Source organism: Tinamus guttatus, unplaced genomic scaffold (genome assembly GCF_059628265.1).
Source record: "Tinamus guttatus ecotype Peru unplaced genomic scaffold, ASM5962826v1 Tinamus_guttatus_pri_ptg000217l, whole genome shotgun sequence".
Classification (NCBI taxonomy): domain Eukaryota; kingdom Metazoa; phylum Chordata; class Aves; order Tinamiformes; family Tinamidae; genus Tinamus; species Tinamus guttatus.
This window is the reverse complement of record NW_028288751.1, coordinates 355,535-366,505: the sequence shown is the minus strand read 5'-3', so window position 1 is coordinate 366,505 and position 10,971 is coordinate 355,535. Positions and strand designations below refer to the sequence as shown.

The following is a 10,971-nucleotide window of genomic DNA, read 5'->3' as shown; positions in this document are numbered from 1 at the left end:
CTTTGCCTGACCCAGGCGCACTTGTGTGTGTTACTAATGCCGAATTTCTGTATGGATTTGTAGCGTTGTGAGCGTTACCTGATGAGATTTAAGTGGGCTAAAAAGTTACCTCTAAGGTGATGTGCTAATGACCCCTCCTTGGTACTGCACTGTAACCCTCAGACCTATAAAGCACTTATTAACGATTTAACAGCCAAGGCTCCGCAGTGTGTGTTCGGGTGGGCCTCCGAGGCGGGCCTGGGACGGCGGGGGAGGGTCGGGAGGTCCGGGGGAACCCGGAAGGATCCGGGCGCTCCCGGGGCTGCGGTCACCGGGGCTGCGGGGGCTCCCGGCCCCGCCCCGCTGCGGCGGCCCCGCCCCCTGCGGCGGCCCCGCCCCGGGCGCCAGCCAATAGGCGGGCGGAACGCGGCGGCGCGGCCTCTGGCACCGCCCCCTCGCCCACGTGGCCTCCCGCCACCGCTATATAAGGGCGGCCATTTCGGCTGCGCGCCCGCCCGCCTCACGCCGTCCCGCCGCGCTCCGCTCTGCTTTCCTCTCCTCCCGCGCCGCTCCCGCCGCCATGACCGATGCGGCCGTGTCCTTCGCCAAGGATTTCCTGGCCGGGGGGGTGGCAGCCGCCATCTCCAAGACGGCCGTGGCGCCCATCGAGCGGGTCAAGCTGCTGCTGCAGGTGGGGGCGGCGGGCGTGGGCAGGGGGGCGCGGGTCGTTGCCGGCGCCGGTACCGGTACTGGTGCCGGTTCGGCGCTCACGGGCAGGCCCCGCAGGTGCAGCACGCCAGCAAGCAGATCGCGGCCGACAAGCAGTACAAGGGCATCGTGGACTGCGTGGTGCGCATCCCGCGCGAGCAGGGCGTCCTCTCCTTCTGGCGCGGCAATCTGGCCAATGTGATCAGGTACTTCCCCACGCAGGCGCTCAACTTCGCCTTCAAAGACAAATACAAGCAGCTCTTCCTGGGCGGCGTGGACAAAAGGACCCAGTTCTGGCGGTACTTTGCGGGTAACCTGGCGTCTGGTGGCGCCGCCGGCGCCACCTCCCTCTGTTTCGTCTATCCCCTTGATTTTGCCCGCACCCGCCTGGCAGCCGACGTGGGCAAAGCAGGCGCCGACCGCGAGTTCAGTGGGCTCGGTGACTGCCTGGTCAAAATCTTCCGGTCAGATGGCCTTAGGGGCCTTTACCAAGGCTTCAATGTGTCCGTCCAGGGCATCATTATCTACAGAGCTGCCTACTTTGGCATCTACGACACCGCAAAGGGTAGGTGGACCAAAACTGAGATGAAATGGAGATGCTGGACACAGCAGATCTGTAGCGTATTTTGGCATGTGCCGCTGGCTCGCCTGACGCCAATCCCTCTCTCCCCAGGCATGCTTCCTGACCCCAAGAACACCCACATCGTTGTCAGCTGGATGATCGCGCAGACGGTCACCGCCGTCGCCGGCTTGACCTCCTATCCTTTTGACACAGTTCGTCGCCGCATGATGATGCAGTCTGGTCGTAAAGGAGGTAAGTTCCACCCCCTGTATTGCATAGGGAAGTACTGGGCATCCCTGAAGAAAACGGCTGGTGGTGGATCTCTGATAAAGGCAGCATGGTTTGGCTTTCAGCAAGATCTGTAGACATGCTTTATTCTTGCAAATAGCACGGTGTGAGGAATGGATGAATTAGTCCATTCTGGACTCCTATATTATGGCACATACAAGTAAGGTCTCTATCAGTAGCAGAGTTTGCCCAAGGATGTTGCAAACTAGTCTCCCTGGGCCAGGGAGAGATGTTCCTCATTGCAGGCATGGCCTTGGCTGACTGTGCAATAGGTGCTGGGTCTGGAAATGTTGGTGTCTAGCAAATGGTAGTTGCATCCTGCTCAAACAGTTCCTTCCAGTGTCTCCTAGGGGCAATGCAGCTGCAGCATCTCTCCTGAGACAATATTGTCCTCTCATTCAATAATACTGGAGGATGCAAGACAATAAATAGATTTGCTTGAGATTGTGAAGCTGGCAGAAGTGTTGGACCACTTCTCACCTGAATCTAAGGGGTCATGGGTATGAGATTCTTAACAATTTCTGTGTCCTGCAGCTGACATAATGTACACTGGCACGATTGACTGCTGGCGGAAGATTGCCCGCGATGAGGGCTCCAAAGCGTTTTTTAAAGGTGCTTGGTCGAATGTACTCCGAGGAATGGGTGGTGCTTTTGTCCTAGTCCTGTACGACGAAATCAAGAAATACACATAAGTTATTTCCTGTTGTGAACTGGCATGTTGCATTATGTAGCCTGTGACCATTCATGGACTGTATCAAAACTGTCTAGTTACTAATCAGTGGCAGCTGGTATTTATACAGGTTAACATGGGGCAGGGCTGGCTGTCTGCCCTGTTTTCATGGAGCCGTTCCCCTGATGGGGCTCGTTCGTGGTTTCTGTTTCAATCACACCAGCTTCAAGAGTATGAAGAAATAAAAAACTGAAACCGCTTTCCCTTGTGCGGAGTTTGTTCTCCTGGGCGCTGCAGTGAGGGGGAGAAGGCAGGGCCCCTCCTCCAGGCCTTGCTCGCTAGCCGTGCTGGGCCTCCAGCAGGCAAACGAAGTGCTGCTGGCCCAGAAAGCTGCCTCCTCAGGCAGGCCGGACAGTCTAGCGGGGCCGGGACCGCCAGCTCTGCTGCGCTTTTCCCTGCTGCCCTGGCAGAGCCCCGGAGCTGGAGGTCATGTCCCGACCCGGGCCTGGCTGCTCCCCGGCGCCCTGCAGCGCACCAGCCCTCCCACCTGGGCTGAACCCCGGCGAGGCCACAGACGTCTCCAAGGAGCCTTTGCTGTTGCCTGAAAGAGCAGGGAGCCGAGATCACATGCATGGCCTTAGGACGCCAGCTCTGTACTCGGGCATGTTAAAACCCAGCCAGAGAAAACGAGCATTGGTAATTGCTGCTGTTTGGTAAATCGCCCGGGTAGCCGGGCCCCTGGGCGAGGTGCTGGGCCTCCTGGATGCGGTAGGAGAGCAGACAGCCCATCTGGAGCCCGTGCTGGTCTCACCCAGGCCGGGGGCCAGGTCTCCTGCCCACCTCTGAGCTGAGCTCTCCCCAGGCTCCCGGGGGCGAGGAAAGGAATTCCTTGGTGCCGCTGCACCCATTAGGGGAAGATACAACAAGCCTTGGCGCGGTGGGTGGCTGGGCCTTCATCCAGGCCCCTCCGTGAGCTGCCTGCAGGAAGCTGCTCAGCACCTGTCTGGGGAGCCAGGTGGGTGAATGGGCTCTCCCAGGCCTGGCTCCCTGACCTCAGAGCAAAGCGGGTCCTCCTTACAGCCTCGGCTCTTCCGAGTAATCCCATTTGGCTGCTCAGGCTTGCTTCAAGCAGTTGATCTCAATCACTGAAACTGATCTTGACCACTGCCCGGACAGACAAGCGCTCGGGCCGCAAAGGGCGGTCGTGGCTTGGGTTGCTGATCCCCTCAGGAGCGAGGTGTGAGAGCAGCATTGGCCGCGCCAGGCGCACACACGTCTGAACCCCTTGTGGCCGCTGGTCTGGTCGGTTTGAGGGCTCTGCAGGGGATCAAGGGGCTGCACATCCACCATCACGCTCAGTGACACCAGGGGTCTCGGACGTGGCTGTGCTGCTGAGCCAAGAACCTTTGCTGGTGCCCTCCTGCTGCGCTCGGGCCTTGCGCTATAAAGGCCCTGCTACCTCAGTGGGAGGAAAAGGGGCTGAAGGTCTCCCAGGAGAAGGAGAGTGAAGGCACAACCACAGGCCGGCAGCAGCTTCAGCAGAGAGCTCCCCAACACAGGTTGGCTTGTGAAGGCTCCCTGCTCTAATTGCCTTCAGCTGCTGAGCTCTCCTGCAAGCCAAGGCCTTCCCGAAATGCTTCCTGCGGCTCCGTGAGGAGTTCCCCTGCCTGGAGGGGATGCTGCTGACTATGGCAGGGTGAGGATGAGGAGGGTGAGCACATGGTCCCTTTCTTCCAGGGGTGGTGGGTGAGGGCACCTGCGCCAGGGCCCCACGGACTCGCAGCTCTCAGCTGAGCCTGCAGCCAGGAGGGAGGCTCTCCCGGTACCTTCTCCTTCATTGCTGATGCCACAGGGCTACAAAACCCCCTGTCACCCCTCACTGTGCAGCCCTGCGAGGGGCTCATGGTGATGCGGAACGTAGCAGTCCATGTGGCGCCTGGCTCTGGACTCGGGTTCAGTTGCTGCTCTTTCGTGTTTTTCCCAATGGGGATGGTGGGGCAGATGGAGCAGGGGAATCCTGCTCAAGAGGGCAGTTGGCAGCAATGACAAAGCTTGCACCAGGCTGCCCTGGGTCCTGCCCCAGACTCAGCCTCATCACTGCCAGCATTGCAAACAAATCAGCATCTGTGCACTGTAACCACCCACCAAGGTGTCTGCCCTGGGCTCACCTCGCGTGCCCGCAGACGTGCGCGAACCTGGCGTGTTTGCACCACAGCCCAGTACCCTGGAGAGAGCTGATCCACCAAGCTGCGGTGTCCCCCCCAAAACCACTGCTGCTCCATCCCGCTGGGGTGGTGACAGCAGGCGCTGAGAGCACCATCTTCCATGCGCACCAATTGCTAATTAATGCCCTGAAGCTAATAACAGCTGCAGAAGTGTTTTAAAGGTTTATTGTGTTCAGACAATGTGTTAATTTACAAGCAGGAATGTGCTGTCTAGGATGCACAAACTCTTATTTTAAAAATTACTGGAGGTCAGAGTTGTGAGTAGTAGATCAAGGTGGACAGGCTCTGATCAGAACAAGAAAATCCAAGCCAATTCTGGGGAAACTGGATTTTTGTTTTGGGCAGTTGTTTCCAGCATAGAAGTGAGGGCATGTGAAACTACCAGGTCACTGCAGCACCCTCTCCTCTCACACTGAGCGCCGAGCCTGCTTGCCTGGGAAAGGAGGCCCCTCCTTTCCCTCCAAGGGCCTTGCCGGCTCCTTGCGGGTTTCTCGTCTCGGCAGAGTTTTAAGACGCTCCTGAGCGGGACTGAGCCGGCTGCTGTGTTCAGTCAGGCGCCAGAACGTGTTTCTGCTTGTGTGCGCTGCCCGGCCATGTGCGGAACCGGGGTCGGGTGCTGAGCCGGCGCCACGCCGTGTGCACGGCGCCGCGGGACGCACAGGGCTCTGCTGAGCTGGGGACTCTGCTAAGCTGTCCGGAGCTCCAGTAGAGCAGGAGGCTGAGCGGGTGGGTGGTTTATGCTCCTTCCAAGCAGGTTCTACTGCTGCCTGGTGCTGTGCCATTGCAATGATGATAGCTGTGTTTGGGGCGCTGGGAAGGAAGATGCCCTGCTGCTTCCCAGGAACAACTTCCGTAGGTCATTTCCAGTTCACTGCTACAGTTTAGCACTTACCAACTGTGCGCGGTTTGGAGCTGTGAGGAGCAAAGCAGCTTTGCGACATGGAATTATTTGGATGTGATAATTCAGGTCATGCTGTTCCTATGGCAAACCTATGGGACAGCCTTTGGAAACTGGGCTGGGCTGTTCCGCTGGAAGGAACACATACTTCTGGTGGGACTGGCTGCACTGGCATTATTCTGGGGACAGATCTCCTTTCTTAATTCACATGTTGCCTTGCTCAGGAATGGTTCCAGAGCAGGAAAAGCTCTTATGTGCAGAATAGCCCTTCCTTGGTTGCTACAAGTGTGTTAAAAACTCTGCAGAACAACTAGTTGTACTTAAGATAGCACTCTATTTTAAAATAAGGATTTCAACTAGAAGCCCCCACTTCCTTTTGCTGTAAGCAGATAACATATTTTAATTCACTTTCATCTAGAAGTCCGAAATTCAATTGGATTAAAACTCCTGTGAGCTATATCTAGTTAGATATGGTAAGAAACATGTTTTGAATTTTATAGCAAATTTTCCTTACTGTAGATGTTTCAGCCACAAATCGCATACTACGCTGTATTAAAAATAGCTAAGAGATGGTTATCTTCCTAAAAACCTCCCTCCCTTTTCTAGCTGGATCCATAGCTGAGACAAATGAGGCAGATCTCTGTTTACACAATTGAAATCACTTCTGTGTGTGGGCTGAATATCTAGAAGCCACGAAGGAAACGCACCTGAGCCTTTGTTGCTGGTGTTACCTGAAGCAGTGCCACAGCCCACCCTTTGTGACAACTACAGACTGTAAGAAGATCTCAAACTGTCCAAAATCTATTTTCAAACACCAAAGCTCTTTTCTGTCTTTGGTTCCTACTTGGAAAAGATTTTCCTGATTGTTTGTGGGTTTGTTTGGTTTTAATATAGAAATTTAAATACAGATGTTAGCCATGAAATACCTCTCCCAGTTCTAGAACAGACAGTTGAAATGAACTATTTTGCCTTTAAATGTCATCTTCCTGCTGCTTCTCCTCCCAGCTGTGCCTGGGGTGGAAGGCAGCCCAACCCGGAGGTTATTTCAGCCTTGGGGAGCTCTGGATGGGAGCCCTGCAGCCCTCACCTGGCTGCACGGCGCTAGCAGAACGGGGAAGGCTCCGGGGCCAAGGCCTTGCACACACCCGTCCCTCGTGCCCTCCTCGCCGTCACACGCAGCCTAGCGGTGGCTTCGCTGCCCACACTCTGCCGACAGGGTTCGGAGCGGCCACCACGAGCCCTACACAAGCTCCGCGCTGCCCTGCAGCCCCTCTGGCACGCGCGCGCCCAGCCCACCCTTAACGGAGCTAGCGGAGCACGGCCTCCAGAGCTGGCGTGTGCGCCCCGGCCTGCCGGACCCCAGAGGCTTCCCCATCTCCCACACACCCTGTTTTCCCAAAGAAAGAAAGGATGCAGCCTTAGTCTAAGCGGACCAGTCAATTTTACAAAGCCAGACAGAAAGTTTTTATTGATCATAGGAGCTTCTCCCACAAGTGGGAGGTGTTTCATCTTGTACATTGCTCATGGATTATTTGGAGAGAGTTGGTAGAATTAAAAAAAAAAAAATGCATGGAACATGTAAAAGAGATAAAACAAAATGTTCCTGCCCAAGCAAGGCAGTACTTCTGTGCATGGATTCTTCATGTTGTTAAAGTCTCTAATGGTTGGTGTGTTCAAAGGTTACTTCAGAGATGAAGCTGTTTTTTAATTTTAATGATCACTGGTTGTATCAGTGATGGTTCAGGCTACATAGCTGTATTCATTAATGGTCTAACACTTTGGCAGTTTTTGTTTTCGGCAGTTTAAAGTAGTGTTGGATTTCACATTCTTGTATGTGCCAGAAAACTGTTGGCATAGTTTTAATTGCAGAATTCTGTAAAATTGCTTTCTGTCGCTCAATAGGAGTTAAGACTTGGAAAGTTACTGCCAAGCCTAAACTGCTGCTTCTGCTAGCTGATCACGGTGAGCAGCAGCGTGATTCCTGAACCTGGAGCTGAGTCGCTCCAGCCGTGCTGAAACAGCAGCTCTCTCTCAGCAGGTACCGTCTGCTTTGCGCACAGCTCACTTTGGCAAGGGATTTCTTTGTTGCACACTTGACCTGTTGCTCTAATACATTTATGGAAATCCTATGCAGATCTGAAAACTATCAAAACAAAAATATGGGTACCTAAAGGTGCACTGAACACACGCAGGCACCCAGTAAAACACTTCCCCAAACCAGGTGTTCTGCTTGGAACAACTTTCTATTTGTTAAAAAAAAAAAAAAAAAAACGCAGTTTCAGAGAAGTTTCCAGTGTCGTTTCAGTTATTAAAATACCTGAGCATCACCCATGCTAGGGAGACACTCAGTCTCCAAGCTTGTTGCAGAGCGCTGCTCTTGGGTAGTGTCCATTATTTCTGCTACGCTGACTGAGCTGCAGGGTTCCCAGTAGTTCCTCCCGTCTCCAAATGCCCAGCGATGGGGAGCATTTCATTTGAACTGGTTATCGATCAGGGTTCCTTTCATCTTGGCTTTCTTGGCTTCCAGCTCGGCCTGATAAAGAAAATTAAGACAGAATGAAATAATGCCTGGGAATGTTTCCTTTCAGTGTCCAGTGAGGTCTGGTCTTCCAACAAGGAGACTTGAGAGGTTGAGAGCACAGCACTGGGGGGGCTCTGAGTGGCAGTGCCTCCGCAGGGTTTTCCCCTTCCACTTTCCTTGTCTGACAGGTCAAGAAGACCCTATGAAAGCTCTACTGGCTGCTCCCTGGTTAGCTGGCTAGTAATTGTGCATGATTTTATATACAGGAGGACTAGAGGAACGCCTCTGTACAACCTGTAAAGGAAAAATGGTCCTCGCAAGGCTACAAGTTACCTGTGTCTGTACCAGGACCTCTCTATACTCTGAAATACTCAGTTTGATTTGCACGATAACTTTTGTGCGCAAAGCCAAGAGACCTCAGAGACTCATGTTTAACAGCGAAGAAAACACTCACCAACTCCTGTAGCCTTTTTTTGCTCATTCCTTTGCGTTCCAGTTGCTTCTCAATTACTTTTGCATTCTGTGCATAGGAGTCTGCAATCTCCCTCTGAAACACAGACAGGTCACTTTGCAACAGACTAACAGCATCTTATCCAACTGGTGAGAGAATCATCAGCTTCGATCAGCTGCCCAGTGCAGACCTGACTGGCACTGAGGGCAGAGAAAACTTACCGCTTCAATCTCTTCCTCCTCTTCATCAATTGTGGAGACTGTGACCGAACTGAACTTGCCCATGTCTTTGGTCCGTTTGGTCATCATCACCTTCGTGAGAAGCAGACCTTTTGTTAGACTTCAGGAACAGGGGAGTCACTAAGTCACCCACCCCAATGCTTGGAAGGCTTCAGTTCCAGTCACTAAGATTACACAAACTCGGTGGACAGCACAGCAGAACCAGTACCGGTGACTTCCAGGCTCAGAGCTGTCATTATCAGGAGCAAACTTGCCTACATGTTGGCAATCAGTGGCCTTGAGAACACAGACTGAGAGGTGACTACCAACCTGACCTATTTATGATGGGAAACCTGGTAACAGAGCCCAAAGATCAGGCTCCAGATTTCCAAATTCATTTTGCTTGGCTTTAGCTGCTGTGACCGTTGTTAAGAAAGACTAAAGGTACACACGGAGAAGACAGAGGTGAGTTATCTTACTACAGGTCCTTTTCCCCCCCCAGTAAGGTGATTTTATCCATTGCACCTTTTTGAAAATCAGAGGCAGGTTTGCTACTGCTCTAAAGCTGAATACCTTTTTGGGAGGCTCTTGTTTTTGAGTATATATGTTTGTTTTCCCAAAGCCCTGGCCAAACTTGACCACAGCACCATCCACAATGAAAGTCACTGGGGCATTTTTCTGTTGGTGTTGATAAAAAAGCAGAAGTCCACACCTGCAAATAGAAACACAGCTGTGAGAAAACACAGATTCCAGAGTCTCGCAGCTACCTAACTTTAAAAATTACTAAAAAAAATGTTCATCATCACCACGCTCCAAGCACATTCTAGCAACAATTCAGGGTTTAAATGTGCTTGGAAGGGTTGAGACCTTTTACGAAAGGAGATAATATCAGAATAAACCAGCAGCCATTAAAAATAATGATTAACTTCTGATTTTGATTACACTAGTGTTCCCATTTTCCTTTGCATTCAACGACACATACTCAGCCCATCCCTGTTTTCCCAGGTCACAAAAACAAGCAACACAATAAACCAAACAGTGCTGTACAGAGATGACAGGAAGTGTCAAGCAATATTCTGGTTTTAGACTGGATGTGAATCAAGGCTGCAAAACACTACAACAGACCCTTCCCAAGAGGAGCGATTGTCACTAACTAAAATAGTGTTGAAAAAGTTATTTCTAAGGAGGCAGGGCAAGGCGAGGAGGAATCAGGAGATGCAAACAAGCGTGCACAAGCAAGGCTTGTGCTGCCCCGTGTCACTTACTTGCCGCACTTCTTTCTGTACTGCCGCTCGATGCCCTCTGGCCTGGGGAGAGGAGAAGTGGTCAGGAGCCCGGGAGGCCGCTGAGCCCCCCAGCCCCGGTGCGGCCTCACCTGCGCAGGTAGACGCTCTCCTCCTCCTCGGCGTTGCAGAACTTGTGCGCGTGCTTGGCGGCGTCGATGACCCGCGCGCGGTCCCGCGGCCGCATGGGCAGCTTCTCCAGCTGGCAGTCTGCGGGGCAACTCTCAGGGCCAGCCCGCGCCACCGCCGCCTCCTCCACGGCCCCAGCTAGCGGCCACCCGCAACGGCCGCCTCACGCCCCCTCCCTCCCCGCCCAACGGTCGCTCCCCTATGGCCGCCCTCAAGCGTCGCTGCGCGCCCTCTCTATTCCCCCGTCCGACAGCCACCTCGCAACGGTCCCCTCGCGCCACCCGCCCCGTCCAACGGGCGCCTCACGCCCCCTCCTCCCAACGGCCATCCCGCAACGGCCGCCGCGCACCCCCCGCCCCCGCTCCAACGGCTAACGGCCACCCCCAACGGTCGCTGCGCGCCCTCTCCCCCATCCCTGCCCAACGGCCACCCCAAACGGCCGCCTCACCCCTCTCCCCCCCCCAACGGCCACCCCCAACGGTCTCTGCGCGCCCCCTCCACGCCCCGTCCAACGGGGCCGCCGCCGCGGGCTCACCCAGCACCAGCACCATCTGCCCGCAGAGGCAGTAGTAGACATGCAGCGGCTTCTCGCCATCATCGTACTCCTCGCGGTCGCGCGTGTCGGAGCACACCACGGAGCGCGACACCACCTTGGGCATGGCGGCGGCCGGACGGGCGGGCGGAGCTGCCCCCGCGCCGCCTCGCCGTCACGGGGAGGGAAGTGCCGGCGTCGCGGCGAGGCCCGAGCGGAGCCAGCGGGAGGCGTCAGCGCGCTGCGGCCGCCGCTCCTCGCAGCGAGGGAGCTGAGCGGCCCCGCTGTGCGCCACGGCCCCATCGCGCCCGCACCGCACGGCAGGACTGCGGCTCGAGTTATTGCTCTGAGAGCGACAAACGACCTCGGCTCCTCCGCGGGCAGCGGGGCGGGGAAAGGCGGGCGAGACCCTTCCAAGGAGCTGTGTGGTGCCTGGGTTCTGTCACCTGCAGGCCAACAGCCGCTTCTTGGACCTTGGGCGCAGAAACAAAACGACCTCTCATCTTG

General features: G+C 54.9%; 2 protein-coding genes across 2 annotated transcripts; one reads left to right on the top strand and one right to left on the bottom strand.

The window, feature by feature from the left end:
* The first annotated feature begins 494 nt into the window (after positions 1-494).
* On the top strand, positions 495-2,332 carry SLC25A5 (solute carrier family 25 member 5). The gene is made up of 4 exons (XM_088524933.1): positions 495-670; positions 766-1,252; positions 1,361-1,501; positions 2,072-2,332. Exons 1-4 carry the CDS (start codon positions 560-562, stop codon positions 2,227-2,229), a joined length of 897 nt encoding a protein of 298 aa, XP_088381059.1. The 5' UTR covers positions 495-559; the 3' UTR covers positions 2,230-2,332.
* A 5,451-nt stretch (positions 2,333-7,783) lies between these two features.
* STEEP1 (STING1 ER exit protein 1) lies at positions 7,784-10,605 on the bottom strand. The gene is made up of 7 exons (XM_088524932.1): positions 10,468-10,605; positions 9,896-10,013; positions 9,786-9,827; positions 9,094-9,232; positions 8,524-8,613; positions 8,306-8,398; positions 7,784-7,863 (listed from the first exon to the last, which is right to left on the bottom strand). Exons 1-7 carry the CDS (start codon positions 10,589-10,591, stop codon positions 7,801-7,803), a joined length of 669 nt encoding a protein of 222 aa, XP_088381058.1. The 5' UTR covers positions 10,592-10,605; the 3' UTR covers positions 7,784-7,800.
* Between the last annotated feature and the right edge of the window lie 366 nt (positions 10,606-10,971).

Bases quoted from the DNA above. Each gene is read 5' to 3' on its own strand.
- SLC25A5 (XM_088524933.1), top strand. From the start codon at position 560: ATGACCGATGCGGCCGTGTCCTTCGCCAAGGATTTCCTGGCCGGGGGG. The intron at 671-765 runs GTGGGGGCGGCG...CAGGCCCCGCAG, and splicing joins GGGTCAAGCTGCTGCTGCAG to GTGCAGCACGCCAGCAAGCA. The intron at 1,253-1,360 runs GTAGGTGGACCA...CTCTCTCCCCAG, and splicing joins CATCTACGACACCGCAAAGG to GCATGCTTCCTGACCCCAAG.
- STEEP1 (XM_088524932.1), bottom strand. From the start codon at position 10,591: ATGCCCAAGGTGGTGTCGCGCTCCGTGGTGTGCTCCGACACGCGCGAC. The intron at 10,014-10,467 runs GTGAGCCCGCGG...GTTGCCCCGCAG, and splicing joins GCAGATGGTGCTGGTGCTGG to ACTGCCAGCTGGAGAAGCTG. The intron at 9,233-9,785 runs GTAAGTGACACG...TTCTATTTGCAG, and splicing joins TACAGAAAGAAGTGCGGCAA to GTGTGGACTTCTGCTTTTTT.